A 16,692-nucleotide genomic window follows, 5' to 3' on the forward strand; every position below is an offset into this window, starting at 1 on the left:
GGGAAAAACTGCTTTTCAAATAGGTAGCATTTTCCACGTAAATGTCCAGATCTGTCCACGTGACTCCACAAATGGTTATGTAGTTAAGCATAGATATAGATTTGGCTTATTTTTGCATCTGTAGCAGCATAGGTCAATGTTTGGTTATTTGTTTATATTTAGAGACAAGATCTTGCTCTGTCACCCAGGCTGGAGTGCAGTGGCACCATCATAGCTTACTGCAGCCTCGAACTCCTTGGTTTAAGTGATCTTCCCATCTCAGCCTCCTCAGTGGCTGGGACTTCAGGTACATGCCACCATTCCTGACGAATTTAAAATATTTTTTTGTAGAGACAGGGGTCTCACTATGTTGCCCAGGCTGGTCTTGCAATCCTCCCACCTCAACCTTCCAAAGCACTGGTATTACAGGTGTGAACCACGTTGCCCAGTCTTAAAATATATTCCTAATAATAATTATTTTAGTGGCTGTGTAATAATCCCTCGTTGAATGTACCAGTGCACCATAATTCATGCCATTATTGTTATACATTCAGAGTATTGCAGAAATAACACTAAGCAATTCTGCAGTGAATATCTTTGAAATTTTATTCTTTAAAAAATAATTCCGGCTGGCGCGGTGGCTCACGCCTGTAATCCCAGCACTTTGGGAAGCTGAGGCTGACGGACCACCTGAGATCAGGAGTTTGAGACCAGCCTGGCCAGCGTGGCAAAACCTTGTCTCTGCTAAAAATACAAAAAAAAAATTAGCCAGGCATGGTGGCGGGTGCCTGTAATCCCAGCTACTCAGGAGGCTGAGGCAGGAGAATCTTTTGAACCAGGGAAGTGGAGGTTGCAGTGAGCGGAGATTGCACCATTGCACTCCAGCCTGGGCGACAGAGCAAGACTCTGTCTCAAAAAAAAAAAAAAAAAAGAAAGAAGGAATTCTAAGAAGAGAAATTACAGGCTTGATTCTTTTTTAGTAATTACTTGAATTGACACCTTTTTGGTCATAGTTCTTTTAAGTTGTATTTGCGACAATAATGTGTTCTCACCTATACATACAAATGTTTTTCCCTAACAGTCTTTTCTTCTCAATGTTTTATTATGATAAATTTCAAGAATACATAAAATTGAAAGAATAGTACAGTGGACATGTATATGCCCACTGTCAGCTTTGATTGTATGTATGTGTGTGTTCCCTGTATCCGTTGAAAGGAGGATTCTGATATCATGACACATCACCCCTAAATGCAGCTATGTGTATTTCCTAAAACTAAGAACATTCTCCTATGTAATCACATCATTATTACATATAAGATTAATAATACTGGCCAGGCACGGTGGCTCGTGCCTGTAAACCCAGCACTTTGGGAGGCTGAGGCAGGTGGATTACCTGAGGTTAGGAGTTTGAGACCAGCCTGGCCAACATGGAGAAATCCTGTCTCTACTAAAAATACAAAAATTATCCAGGCATGGTGGCCCATGCCTCTAATCTCAGATACTCAGGAACCTTAGGCAGCAGAATCGCTTGCATCTGGGAGGTGGAGGTTGCAGTGAGCCAAGATTGCGCCACTGCACTCCAGCCTAGGCGACAGAGTGAGAGTTTGTCTCAAAAAAGAAAAAAAAAGATTAATAATAATTCCCTATCATTCAATATCCAGTCTATATTCAAAATTACCATATTAAATGTATAACTTAGAATTGGAAGAGCCTTTAATGATATCACTTTACAGTATAAGGCTTCCCAAATGCCACAGTAGAGATTCTGATTCAGTAGTTCTGAGTGGCGTTCAGAAACCTATACTTGTAACTTTACAACAAAACAAAACTCCCTGTACCTGGGATGACTATACATCCCAGTTTTCCTGGGACTGATCTCGTTTACTACTGTTGACCCATCATAATAGTAATAGCACCCAGGCCGGGTGCGGTCCTCACACCTCGAATCCTAGCACTTTGGGAGGCCGAGGTGGGTGGAATCACGAGGTCAAGAGATCAAGACCATCCTGGCCAACATGGTGAAACCCCATCTCTACTAAAAACACAAAATACAAAAATTAGCTGGGCGTGGTGGTGTGCACCTGTAGTCCCAGCTACCTGAGGCTGAGGCAGGAGAATCGCTTGAACCGGGGAGGCGGAGGTGGAGGTTGCAGGGAGCTGAGATCGTGCCACTGCACTCTAGCCTGGTGATAGAGCGAGACTCCATCTCAAAAAAAAAAAAAAAAAAAAAAAAAAAATTAATAGCACCCATCACCTTCAGAAGTTAGACAGTAAATCACATGGTTACTCTACTTTTAATTGTTCAAAAGAGAAAATAGGATCCTGAGGTAGTTAAGAGGTTATTTGCTCAGAGTAATCAAAGTTTCATAGTTTTACTTTGTACTCAAGATAGCAGTTGCAAAATGGATAATATGCTTAACAAATGCATACTGATCACATACATGAAATTGCATGCTGATTTACATTTAAATATATTACATAATTTGCTGCTTTTAAATGTAATGCCTTATTCCTACAATGGGAAAATAAGTATGCAAATAAGCTGGTAAGTAGGAAGACTGGGTGAACGGCAGCTAAATTTTGAGTATAATTTCCTTGGCCATGACCAAATTTATTAAGTCTAGTCTGGAAATTTACTAACAGCAGTTGAAAAGGTCTTCATTGTGCTGAGCATGCTGCTTGAGTACACAGGTGCTAATAAGTGCTTGTTGGATAAATAAAAATGTTAATAGATTAATCTTTCTGTATCACACATCAAAATATTTTTCTGTCCTTAAAAATCCATGTAAATGTGACCTTATTCACATAGCCTATCCTGAATACTTTATACCGTTAAGATATTCTCTTTTATTTTTTCTTGACATTAATTTTATTCAATGGTAAATAATAGAAAATTGTAATTTTAACAGAGTGTATTTGTGTGACATGCTGCCCTTGTTGAAAGTGGATCCTATGTTTTTAAAACATATTTTCATAAAATGGCATTATTGAGGTATTATTCAGTAGCTTGATTTACCTCAATAAGGTAAATTAAGCTGCACATAAAGTATAAAATTTATTTATTTATTTTATTTTATTTTTTGAAATGGAGTCTTGCTTTGTTGCCCAGTCTAGGGTGCAGTGGCATGATCTCAGCTCACTACAACCTCCGCCTCCTGGGTTCAAGCGATTCTCCTGCCTCAGCCTCCCTAGAAGCTGGAATTACAGGCACCCACCACCACGCCCAGCTAATTTTTGTATTTTTAGTAGTGATGAGGTTTCGCCATGTTGGCCAGGCTGGTCTCCAACTTCTGACCTCTGGTGATCCACTCGCCTTGGCTTCCCAAACTGCTTGGACTACAGGCATGAGCCACCACTCCCAGCCTTAAAGTATAAAATCTAATGAACTTTGACATATGTATACACCTGTGAAACTATCACGACACAAGATAATGAACATATTATCACTGCAAAAGTTTCCTCACAGATTCCTTGCAGAAATTTCTCTCCTCCCCCCTTAACTTTTCCCAGGTAACTCCGATCTACTTTTTGTCACTATAGATTAGTTTACATTTTCAGGAATTTTATGTAAATGGAATCATGCAATATGTACCTCATTTCTTTCACTTAGTATAATTATGTTGAGATTTGTCCAGGTTGTTGCATGTATCAGTTGGTTGTTTCTTTTTATTGCTGAGTATTCGTTACATGGATATATTGCAATTCATCTTACCCATTTATCTGTTGATAGATATTTTAAGTTTTTTTCAGTTTGTGGCTAATATAAATGAAGCTGCTAAGAACATTTGTGCACAAGTTTTTGTGTAAACATATGTTTTGTTTCTGTTGGGTAATTTATGGTAGACAGACTCTGGTGGCTACCCATTATCTATTTCCTTGAATAATTCTTTGCTTTTTGAGCGTGAGTGGGATCTGTGACTTGCTTCTAACTAAGATAAAGCAAAGGTGATATACATGATTATATATACATGATTACATTATACAAGATTGTTAAGTCAATCCTGACAGGAAAGATGATCTCCTTTGCTGGCTTTGAGGAAGGCAAGTGCCCATGTTGGGAAGGACAACACAACAGGGAGCTGATCGTGGCATCTGGCTAGCAGCCAGCCAAAAAAAAAATATATATATATGGTCTTAGTCTGACAGCCCTCAAGGAACTGAATGCTGCTAACAGCCATTGTTAGCAGCTCTTGGAAGTGAATCCTTCCCCAGTTGAGCCTCAAATAAGCCTTTGTGAGACCTTAAAACAGGACAGAAAATTGTGACATAATAAATGTGTATTTATTTATACTACTACATTTGTAGTAATATTGTTATGCAGAATAGATGTGAATGCAGTTAGTAAATATCTTGTAGTGAAATGGTTGGGTCATATGGTAGGTATATATTTAACTTTTTAAGAAACTCTCAAATTGTTTTCCTAAGTGGTTTTACCATTCTGCATATCCAACAGCAGTGCATAAGAGTTCTAGCTGCTCCACATTCTTGCCAACATTTAGTGTGATCAATCTTTTTAACTTTAGCTACTCTAGCAGGAATATAGCAGTATACTATTGTAGTTTTAATTTGCATTTACTTAACGACTAATGTTGAACATTTTTTGTGTGCTTATTTGTCATCCATGTATCTCCTTTGGTGAAATGTTTTTAAATATATTTTGCCTATTTTTTAAACTGGGTTGTTTATCTTATTACTGTTGAGTTGTAAGAGTTCTTTATGCTTTTTGTGTTGTATTCATCTTTGTCATACCTAAGGGCACTGAGATTTTCACTTATGTTTTTTCTGGAAGTTTTATATACTTTTACCTCTTACATTTAGGTCTGCAATCCATTTCAAATTTAATTTTCATGTATAGTGTGAATGAATGTGGAGGTTCGTTAGTTTGCATATGGATATCAAATTGTTCCAGCGTCATTTGTTGAAAAGATACGCTTTTTCTATTGAGTTGTCTTGGCACCTTTGTCAAAAATCCAATGACAGTTTAATTGTCAGCATAATTTGATCCTTTTAAAATATATTTTTCATAATTGTGTGCTACCTTGTATTACAATTATTCCCATTTATTCATTATTAAACAGAAAGCTCCTTGAGGACACAACTGTCTTTCTTACTTCTGAATTCTCTGAAATGCAGCATATGCCTTGCTTATAGATTCTCAATGAAAATGTGATATGTTTAAGTAAACTTTAGCATTCATGACTCTTCACAGGCCTTGGCTGAGTCATACCAAACAGGTTTATGATTTGGCATCCTTTCAGACCAATCATCTTTAAAATTTTTTTTTACTATATTAATTTGGGGAGACTGAACACTGTGTTAGAAGAGCAGAAAAAGAGGACTCCTTTTGTATTAGTAAAGTTCTGGAAAGAAAACTCGTGGCATACTCAGGGGAGTTAACTGAAAATTTAATTAAGGGACTATTTATAGAGATGGGGTCAGGGTTAAGGGAATCAACAACTACTTATACTAAGCCTTCAGAATGCTCCAGACTGTAATTATATCTTTCATCTCTATAGCTGACATAGGAGGAATATGCTAATACAGTATGATTAAGCATTGAAGGGGTTCAGAATATGCCACCCCAAAATATGCTACTTTGGCCTAAGTATTATTTTGAGCCAAAGCCAATTGACAACCAGTAGATGCAGTTATGTCAGTCACCGGAGAGCGTTAGCAAATGTATTCCAAAAAAAAAAAAAAAAAAACAGAAAAAATTGCTTAAGATAATAACCACAATCAGCTCCTCATTGAGGTGGGCAACATTGGATGGTTATGACAAGGTGAGGAAAGAATTGTCTAGTTTGAAGATTCTTGGTACTATATTTAGTTTCTAGGTTAAGAAATAAAAAGGAAGGCTGGGCATGGTGGCTCACGCCTGTAATCCCAGCACTTTGGGAGGCCAAGGCAGGTGGATCACCTGAGGTCAGGAGTTCAAGATCAGCCTGGCCAACATGGTAAAACCCCATCTCTACTAATCATACAAAAATTAGCCCGGCGTAGTGGCGCATGCCTGTAATCCCAGATGCTCCGGAGGCTGAGGCAGGAGAATCGCTTGAACCCAGCGGGCGGAAGTTGCAGTGAGCGGAGATCATGCCATTGCACTCAGCCTGGACAACAAGAGCGAAACTCCGTCTCAAAAAAAAAAAAAAAAAAGAAATAAAAAAGAAAAAACAAAATGTAGTTTTAAATTGGGGCAATTTATCTGTAATTTGGTCAGGCTAATGTACACTAAGCTTGAAATGCAAACTTCTAATTTCAGAATCTAAATTTTTGTTTATCAGATTTCATTTTGATGATGGAATGTATACTAGATGCAGAGTCTGCATCAATTTTTGTAATATATTCATTTATTTACTTAACTAATTTTAATTTGCCATAATAGCAGGAGCTTTTTGTTTATGTTTATTGTTGTATCCCCAGTGCGTAGAATAGTGCTTAGAACATAGTAGCACAGAGAAACATTTGTCAAATGAATGAATGAATGATAGAATAATGGATGAAACATGGAATATGAATTTTAGTGGAGGTGACAGGTAATAATTATAAAAATCAATAAATAATGTAATTTCAGATGGCCTTAAAGACAGCAAACCAGATTTAGGTGATAGAGAATAACTGGAGAGAATGTTGGGATGGTTTTTAAGATCTTCATAATAACCCTATGAAGTAGGTATTTTTATCTCCCTTTTTTAGAAGAGGAATTTCAGACTTGCCTAGGGTCACAAAGTAGTGGAACCACGCTAATCCAGTTTCATTAATTTATTCCTTCATTAAACATTCCTTGAGTGCCTGCTCAACACTAAGCCAGAGTCTATAAAATCAGAGTAAAACAGTCTTTGCCTTCAGGGAGCCTATAATCTAGCTCTGTGCTGTCTAATATAGCAGCCACTTGTTTCTCATCATAATTGAGATATGCTGTAATTGAGATAGGCTAGATTTTGGAGACTTATTTAAAAAAGTAAAATGTTAATAATTTAAAATATTATATTTAAAATGATATTTTCGTGTATTAGATAAAATATATTATTAAATTTAACATTTCTTTCTCCTGTTTTGAAAGTGGCTTCTAGAAAATTTAAAATGACATGTTTGACTTGCATTATAGATTCTGATTCAGTAGGTCTGGGCCCAGGATAATGTATTTCTTTTTTTTTTTTTTTTATTGAGAGAGAGTCTTGCTCTGTCACCCAGGCTGGAGTGCAGTGGCGCCATCTCCGCTCACTGCAAGCTCCGCCTTCCAGGTTCACGCCATTCTCCTGCCTCAGCCTCCTGAGTAGCTGGGACTACAGGCGCCCGCCACCACGCCCAGCTAATTTTTTGTATTTTTAGTAGAGATGGGGTTTCACCGTGTTAGCCAGGATGGTCTCGATCTCCTGACCTTGTGATCTGCCCGCCTCAGCCTCCCAAAGTGCTGGAATTACAGGGGTGAGCCACCGCGCCCGGCCCAAGATAATGTATTTCTAAAAACTTTCAAGTGATGCTGATGCTGCTGTTCTGAGGACCACACTTTGAGTAAAAAATTTAGACTAGACAGAAAACACAAGTAATTAGAGTACTGATGTGATGCTGTGTATGACTGGGCAAGCAGAAGGTGCTTAGAGGCTTCGTTTTGTTTTGCTTTGTTTTTTACACTGCAAAACAATCTATGTTTGGTTAAAGCATTTTTGCACAATTTTTATTTCCTCCATAACTACATAAATATAGATTTCTTTGATTCATGAGTTTATTTTTGCCATTTAATGATTATATACACTAGAGAGCAGTATCTATTCTATAAACAGAAGAATAAGGGGCCGGGTGCAGTAGCTCACGCCTGTAATCTCAGCACTTTGGGAGGCTAAGGTAGGTGGATGGCCTCAGTTCAGGAGTTTGAGACCAGCCTGGCCAACATGTTGAAACCCCATCTCTACTAAAAATACAAAAATTAGGTGGCAGGCACCTGTAATCCCAGCTACTTGGGAGGCTGAGGCAGGAGAATCACTTGAACCCGGAAGGCAGAGGTTGCAGTGAGCCGAGATCTCGCCATTGCACTCCAGCCTGGGCAACAAGAGCGAGACTTGGTCTCAACAACAACAACAACAAAAAGAAGGAATGTAACATCATTATAAAGAAGACATAAACCCGTGTTACATATTATTTACTATAATGAGAAAATATCCAAAATAGGTCACTAAAGTAGATTCTCCCAATTGTGAACACTAGTTTTTATTGTATGTCAAAATAGGAAATATTTTCTAGAAGTTGCACAAACAGATTAAACCACACAAATAACATTATTTCAGATAAATGGTCAATCTCTCTATGGTCTTAGACACTTAGTTTTGGGTAGAGAACATGGAAAACTTCCTGAAGGAAGTGATTACTAAGCTGAGAAACATCAATAGGCATTAGCCAGGTCTGTGAGTCTCTAACACCCGTGCTTTAAGTCATATTTTGGATCAAGTTTTTGTTTTATTTCATTTTAGTGTTTGTTTTGTTTTTGTTTAGTTTGCTATAATATTTTATCTGAATGGAGACTAATATCCTTTGAGGAGAAACAATTTCAAGTTTATTAATTAGGTTTCTGTTTAAGACTCCATCATAATATACCATTTATTAGTTTATAATTCAGATTCTAAACCTATTGTAAGAGTGCCTACTTGCAAAAAGCAAAGAACCAAGAGGTTCAGTATTTGTGAAAATAAAAATACTGTAAAATATAAATGTTTAAATATTTTATTTTCTTTTTTTTTTGAGATGGAGTTTTGCTCTTGGTTGCCCAGGCTGGAGTGCAATGGCGTGATCTTGGCTTACTCGATCTCCATTTCCTGGGTTCAAGCGATTCTCCCACCTCAGCCTCCCAAGTTGCTGGGATTACAGGCACCCGCCACCACACCTGTCTATATTTTTGTATCTTTAGTAGTGATGGGGTTTCACCATGTTGGCCAGGCCATTCTCAAACTCCTGACCTCAGGTGATCTGCCTACCTCGGCCTCCCAAAGTGCTGGGATTATAGGCATGAGCCACTGCGCCCAGCCAAATGTTTAAATATTTTCACTATTAGATATGTCTAATAAGAACTAAAGGAATATCTTGTTGAAATTGAAAAGGAAATAATATTTTTCTATCCCATAAGGATTGTTGGAAAGGTTTAAAGAGACAATAATATACGCAAAGTGCTTACTTAGCAAGATGCCTAATATAAGGAAGGTAGTATAAGAAAGTAATGTTAGTTTTGTTTTTGGTGTCTATTTGGGGTTCTCTAGTAGTTTGGACAGGTTATTTTAAGAGTAATGCTTTATGAAAATTATAATGTACACATTTTAATTTGGGACAAGGATTCTAATTATTTCAATAATTTATTTTTAAGCACAGTTTACTGGGGTCTCAACAAAGGTCACGTATTCAGAAGTAAGATGGCCTCTAGGCTAGGAGTCTAGAGACCTAGGTTTTAATTCTAGCTCTGTTAATCCTGTTTTACTTTGCGCCAATCATTTCAAAAAAGGATGCTTTACTAATTGCTCTGTAAGGTGCTTTCTAGTCTACATCAGTTTTGTTGAGACTGCAATAGCAATGTATGCAAGGTCCAGACTAATGATTTGCCATTTGGTTTCATTTAGCAAAGTTAATGTTCGGTCATCAAGTACACATTCAGTAGGAAGTATTCTTTTTTGAAACAGTTTTTACAGTCATTTTTTTTAACCCTGTATAAAATGAGTTTATTTTGGACTATTAAAAAAATTCAAAACTTTAAAATTTGTTATTTTTCAACTAATGCAAAAGAATATATTAGAAACATCTGAATAAAAAATGATTCTGGGCTGGGCACGGTGGCTCATGCCTTTAATCCCAGAATTTTGGAAGGCCGAGGTGGGCTGATCACCTGAGGTCAGGAGCTCGAGACCAGCCTGCCCAACATGGTGAAACCCCGTCTTTACTAAAAATACAAAAATTAGCCGGTGTGGTGGCGGGCGTCTGTATTCCCAGCTACTTGGGAGGCTGAGACAGGAGAATCGTTTGAACCTGGGAGGTGGAGGTTGTAGTGAACAGAGATCATGCCATTGCACTGCAGCCTGGGCAACAAAGAGCGAAACTCCATCTAAAAAAAAAAAGATTCTGTTTTTTTCTGTATTTACTGATGTCCCTAAACATTTTACATTTTTTTTAAAATTTAGGTTATCTCCCTATTAAAACTATTTACAAGTGACAGTGATGACTCCTGTTACTCAAAATTAAACCAAAATGAACACCAAACTGGGATTTATTGGGGCCCAGAAACAAGAAGATATAATTCATTCATTTGAAAATGATAAAGAGGGACTGAAATAATAGTGAGAAAGCTGCCCTGAGACCAGAGTAACTTTGTTTCTTTGATGTATCATTTACAGTAATAACCCAAAGGGGTGCCAAGGGGCTGCCACTCTTTGGCTATGCTTATTGTCCATTCACACTTTGTGAAGGAATTGTCCATTCCTTCCCCTAAGGGGGAAGGAAACATGGAGACAAAGTATGCATATACGTATAGAAATTCTGGAGCAGCAACTTACTGATGTATACAACTTATCGAATCTCTCTGAGTTATGCTACTACCCCAGTGTGTTGGGCATGTTGGCTCAAACTTCCTTAATCAGGAAACTTTGGAATGGGTTTTTTGCTAGCTGTCTTCACTTGGGTTTAATCTCAATATTTCTGAGGTGCAAAGTGCACTAGATTGAGAGTTAATAGATCTGAATTTTAATTCCAGTTTTGCTCCCAATGATCACTGTGACCTCAGGCACATCATTTCACCTTTTGTCATTCATTCAGTTTATCTTACCTATTCATTAAAAACCAATCTGCCTGCCCCCAGTTGCTTTCTAGTGGTAATGATGATGGAAGTGGTGAGAGACACAATAAATACATAAGCAAATAGGAGAACTATGAAGGAAGGAAAAGTAAGTGATGTACTGGGGATAGTGTACTTTTTAAGATAGGGCATCTAGGATTTCTCTAGGTAAGTGGAAAATGAAGAGGTTTAACTGGATGCTAAGGGGTCTTGCACATTAAAAGGCATGTGTTTCCGTCTTTTCACTACTGAGTTCTAGGAAGGCCCACCAATGTCTCTAACGTGTAAATAAATGCAAATCTATTTAAATCAAGTGATACATCAATTTTATGTTGCTTGATTTGGAAGTAATCCTCAAAGAAGCAATAGCTAAACATTTTAGTGTTGTTCGGGGAGTAGCTGCTGAACAATCAAGACCAAAACTATAACTTAAAAAAAAAAAACGCAGCCCGAGACAGATCAGAAACTAGGTGTATGTAGGGCGCCAGGTTATGACACTGTTCTCTGACATCCACAGGGTGCAAAAAGAAAACCTCACTAGTCAGCTTCGCACGTGCTCTGCGCAGGGGCTCCTGCGAGGCGCTAGTCCCTCCCTGGGAGCTAAGAGCAGGACGGAGGCTGTACCTGACTGCTGCTTGGAGGGAACGCTGGTTGAGTCCAGGGAGGAGGAGCCAGAGGCGGGGCCGATTGGAAGCAGCCACCTCAGCGAAGCTGCAGGATTTCCGCAGGGCGGGAGCTGTTTATCTCCCGGAAGAAAACGGCTCCTGTCACAGAAGTCTCGTGATTGCTCTGGGAGCTTTGCTTAGACCCTTGAAACTACAGAAGAAAGAAGGATCTAACGAAATATGGCTACAGAGAGCCCTGCTACGCGTCGGGTCCAGGTGGCAGAACATCCCAGGTGGGGGAGAGGAGACGCCGGGCTTTGGGATTTCCTGGGTTGGCTACGTGTAGATCGGGTCCACAGCACTTGGCTGCTCACTTGGGGCGCTGCTTTTGGTCCCGGGGAGCAAGTGGAACCCTTGGGATTCTATAAGGACACGTGGCTGGGCTTGCAAAAAAGATCATGCCGCAAACACATTCCACCTTGACTACTACGAAGGGTTGTAAGTTTTTTGCTTCATCCATGCAGATTCTTCTTTTCCTTTTCTTGTAATTAGTGTACTGTTTCTACTGGGCTTCAGCAGAAATGCCCATATCCACACTGAACTCCTCTCTTTGTCTTGCATGCCAGTTGATACTGCTTTTTAAAAGTCTTCTTTCTAAATATTCATTGAAAACAAACACAAAAACCCTCTTGGTGTCTGCATCCTCTTTAAAACAAAACAAAACAAAAAACACGAGAATCTCTGAACTGTCACTTGGGGAATTAATTTGCTGGCAGTCCCTAGCTACAGAGTAACTAATAGTTTAGTGATGTCTCGGGGAGGATCTTTTCAGTTACAGGTACTTTGTAGAAATACTTCGTTCTGACTAATGGGGCTGAGGTCTCATAAAATGAAGTCTTTCACCTGCTACATTAGCCAAGGGCTTTCCTGACTCTCTGCCTTTGCTGTTTTTCTCTTTTCTTTCTTTCTTTCTTTCTTTCTTTCTTTCTTTCTTTCTTTCTTTCTTTCTTTCTTTCTTTCTTTCTTTCTTTCTTTCTTTCTTTTCTTTCTTTCTTTCTTTTCTTTTCTTTTCTTTCCTTCCTTCCTTCCTTCCTTCCTTCCTTCTCTTTCTTTTCTTTCTTTTCTTTTTTGAGATGGAGTTTTGCTCTTGTTGCCCAGGCTGGAGTGCAATGGCGCGATCTTGGCTCACCGCAACCTCCGCCTCCCGGGTTCAAGCGATTCTCCTGTCTCAGCCTCCTGAGTAGCTGGGATTACAGGCAGGCGCCACCACACCCGGCTAATTTTGTATTTTTAGCAGAGACGGGGTTTCTCTATGTTGGTCAGGCTGGTCTCGAACTCCTGAGCTCAAGTGATCCGGCAACCCTGGCCTCCCAAAGTGCTGGGATTACAGACGTGAGCCATCGCGCCCGGCCTTCTGCCTTTGCTGTTTTTAGTTTTTTTCTGTTAACTTTTTTCTCTGACATCAAGTCCTTAAGCTCTTCCTACTTGGTGGTTTATTACCACCATGTGTCAGTTGATGATATTATACTTTACTACAACTTGAAAATGTTCTTTCATCCTTAAACCAGCAAACAGTGTGTCTTTAGTTACCAGAAAGAAACATGATTTCTTATTATAGAGTCCAGCACAGCTTTGGACTACTTCTCAATGTCTTTGAATGTTTTAATATACTCTAGAGGTTCTTGTATAGCACTGTTGCCCTTATATATTTGAATGAATTAAGACACACTGTTAAAGGCATGCTTCCAATAAGATTAATGAGAAATTTGTTACATGAAAATAGCCTGATCTCTTGTAGTTTAGTCTTTTTTTTTTTTTGAGACAGTCTTGTTCTGTTGCCCAGGCTGGAGTATAGTGGCGCAGTCTCCGCTCACTGCAACCTCCACCTCCCAGGTTCAAGCCATTCTCCTGCCTCGGCCTCCAGAGTAGCTGGGATTACAGGTGCCCGCCACCACGCCCGGTTATTTTTTTGTGTTTTTGGTAGAGACGGGGTGTTTTTGGTAGAGAAGGGGTTTCACCATGTTGGCCAGGCTGGTCTCCAACTTCTGACCTCAGGTAATCCGCCCATCTCAGCCTCCCAAAGTGCCGGGATTACAGGCGTGAGCCACCGTGCCAGGCCTATAGTTTAGTCTTCTACATAGAACATATCCATGTGTAAATTCCTAATGTGTTTCCATTTTATGTGATTGTAATAATAAAGATCAACATTTCTATCTATATTTACCCTGTTTGGGGGAGGGTGGTGGTAACAAGTATAGGTACATGTACTAAAAGTGAATAATTGTTTACTGAATTTCCTTAGCGTTCCTTCTTGCTTTTCATGATTTTTATATTATTCATTCATGTAACAAATATTTATTGTTAATATTTAATCTGTGTTATCCACAGAAAAGATCATAATAGATAAGCTCTGCCATTTTCTTGTTTTTCATTTGTGCACAAAATGCAATTATTAGCTTCAAGCAATGTTTTATTTGCAGGAATCTTTTGCAGCCACTTACTCATTCTAGGAGGGATGTATTTTATTAAATCTAAATAGTATAATCTATAAATTCACCTAACCGGTCAAGTATTGCAATATACTGAGAAGGAAAAAAAAATGAATGAATGGTCAGCCTGCTTTCTTGTGGAACTCTTATTCTTTTTCCAGGATGCCTCTTCAACCTCACAAGGCACGTGATCCTTTGAGTAAAGGCACTAGTCAACCATATCATACATTTTAGTAAAACTTAATTTTATTTTTATTATTTTTATGTAAAAATCAAATAGAAATTGAAGTTCTAATATTTTCTTTCTGTGTCCCACTCTTGCATGGTACCGGTACCGTAAGACTCTAAATTTCACTGTTCTGGCTTTCTTTGCATTCTTAGCAGTTGTATCTCTTATCTTTACTTTCTCTTTTGGATTAAGTTTTAAAACTTGTTGGATTATTGTTATTTTTGTAGCAGTTTTATTGACATTCACGTATCATATAACTAATTCATTTAAAGTTTGCGATTAAATGGGTTTAGTGTATTCATAGAGCTATGCAACCATCGCCATAATCAAATTTAGAATGTTTTCTTCTCACAAAGAACCCAGCCATCCCTTAGATTATCACGCCCCAGAACTCCATTCCCTTTCCCCTCACCTAGCCTTAAACAACTACTGCTCTGTTTTCTGTATTTATAGATTTAGTCACTTTGGGCATTTCAAATGAAGGGAATCATATAAAATGTGTGTTTTTTGGTGACTGGCTTCTTCCATGTGGCATAATGTTCTGAAGGTTCATGTATCAGTACATCATTTAACATGTATCAGTACATCATTCCTTTTTATGGTCAAATAATATTCTAGTTTATGGATATACATTTTGTTTATACATTCAACAATTGATGGACATTTGGGTTGCTTCCATCTTCTGGCTCTTATGAATAATGCTGCTGTATGAACACATTCTTGAGTCTCTATTCTACCAGTTGAGCTAGCAGGGTGACACTGAATACATTCTTAATATTAAAAATTTGGATTATTTAAAAGTATATTCAGTAAAGCCTGAAAATCCCACAGTTTCTTTCCTGATTGTCTCTGATTTCTACCCTGGGCTGCCGATTTCTACTTCTCTTCTTAGAAGTTATTCATTTAGTTTGTATCCTTGTAATATTATTGTGTCCTTATATCATTGTTACTATATTTTATAAAAATGATATATTCACAAAAGTCCAATAATTATAATATATTTATTGTTTTTTACTTACTTTTTTCACTTAATCTTTCTCAGATATCTGGTATATCAGTTCATACAGATATATTTCACTATTTTTACTTATTTCATTTCATTTTTTGAGACAGAGTCTCGCTCTGTTGGCTGGAGTGCAGTGGCGCTCTCTTGGCTCACTGCAGCCTCCGCTCTTGGGTTCAAGAGATTCTCCTGTCTCAGCCTTCCAAATAGTTGGGATCACAGGAAAGTGCCACCATGCCTGGCTAATTTTTGTATTTTTAGTAGAGACAGGATTTCACCATATTGGCCAGGCTGGTCTTGAACTCCTGACCTCAAGTGATCCACCCGCCTTGGTCTCCCTGGGATTACAGGCTGAGCCGCTGTGCCCCGGACTATTTCACTGTTTTTAAGGGCTGAGAGTATTTTGTAGTATGAATTCCATTATTTATTTAACCACTCAACATTTAGTACTCTTAGATTTCTAATTTTTCTCTCTTGTAAACAATGCTGCAACAAACATCCTTGTGTATGTGTGTGTATATATATATAAAATATATATACACACAAAAATATATATATACATACGTGTATATATATTCTCTGAGCATTTGTGTGAATTTTTTAAAGCTCATTCATGAAAATGGAAGCAGAGCCAAAGGTAATAAACATTTAAAATATTCATAGCTCCTGTCAAATGGCCCTGCAAAAAATATGTTATTGGATTGCCTATTTCTTGCTTTTTTGTTTGTTTTGATTTTAAGAGAGAGTCTCACTCTGTTGCCCAGGCTGGAGTGCAGTGGCGTGAACTCGGCTCACCACAACTGCCGCTTGCCAGGTTCAAGCAGTTTTCCTGCCTCAGCCTCCCAAGTAGCTGGGACTACAGGTGCGCACCACCATGCCTGGCTAATTTTTGTATTTTTAGTACAGACAGGGTTTCACTATGTTGGCCAGGCTAGTTTCGAACTCCTGACCTCGTGATCTGCCTGCCTTGGCCTCCCAAAGTGCTGGGATTACAGGCATGAGCCACAGCATTTGGTCTATTTCTTGTTATTTTTAGAAACTCTTTTTATATGTGTGTATTTTTGTATTTATATGTATTTTTAATAGAAACCATTTATATATATTATAAATATAGTTTCTAGTTTAACTTTATGACATCTTTTGTTATGTAGACATTTTATAATTTATGCAATGTAGTATGTTGAATAATAATGATGATAGCATCTTTGTCTTCACCCTTATTTTAATATGTCATCCAAATGACCACCAGAATGGTGAATAGTAGAAAGGAGAGCTTTATTGGCAATATCAGTTTGTAGACCAGGAAGAGAGAGTCTGCAGTGTGGACTGAAGGTGCTCTAACTTTGAGTAGGGAAGAGGAAGTTTGGGTTTGAGGCCCCACAGAGTCTGTCTTATACAATAGAGTCATACATATTCAGCAGGTTTGGGGGAAAAGCTATACATATTTATGAGGGGAGCCAAGCACATGCGCAGTGGGTAAACATATTTGTAACATACATCCCATGTTCACTTTGTGGCAGGTTTTAGCATTAAAATGAGGTGGAATTTGGTTCTTTACATAACAAGGTGAACTATAGGACACA

General features: G+C 38.3%; 1 protein-coding gene across 4 annotated transcripts in view; it reads left to right on the plus strand.

The window, feature by feature from the left end:
* Window positions 1–16,692, plus strand: part of GALK2 (galactokinase 2) — a 182,166-nt gene that overhangs the window by 2,979 nt on the left and 162,495 nt on the right. For 2 of the 4 annotated variants that reach the window (XM_063652214.1, XM_054451214.2), the window contains exon 2: window positions 11,301–11,681. The exons of the other annotated variants lie outside the window; for them this stretch is intronic. In XM_063652214.1, coding sequence (XP_063508284.1) covers window positions 11,629–11,681 — 53 coding nt within the window. In that variant the 5' untranslated portion in view covers window positions 11,301–11,628. The remainder of the gene's footprint in view (window positions 1–11,300; window positions 11,682–16,692) is intronic. 4 annotated transcript variants of the gene reach the window in all.

The sequence above is a fragment of the Pongo pygmaeus genome, chromosome 16 (assembly GCF_028885625.2).
Source record: "Pongo pygmaeus isolate AG05252 chromosome 16, NHGRI_mPonPyg2-v2.0_pri, whole genome shotgun sequence".
NCBI lineage: Eukaryota > Metazoa > Chordata > Mammalia > Primates > Hominidae > Pongo > Pongo pygmaeus.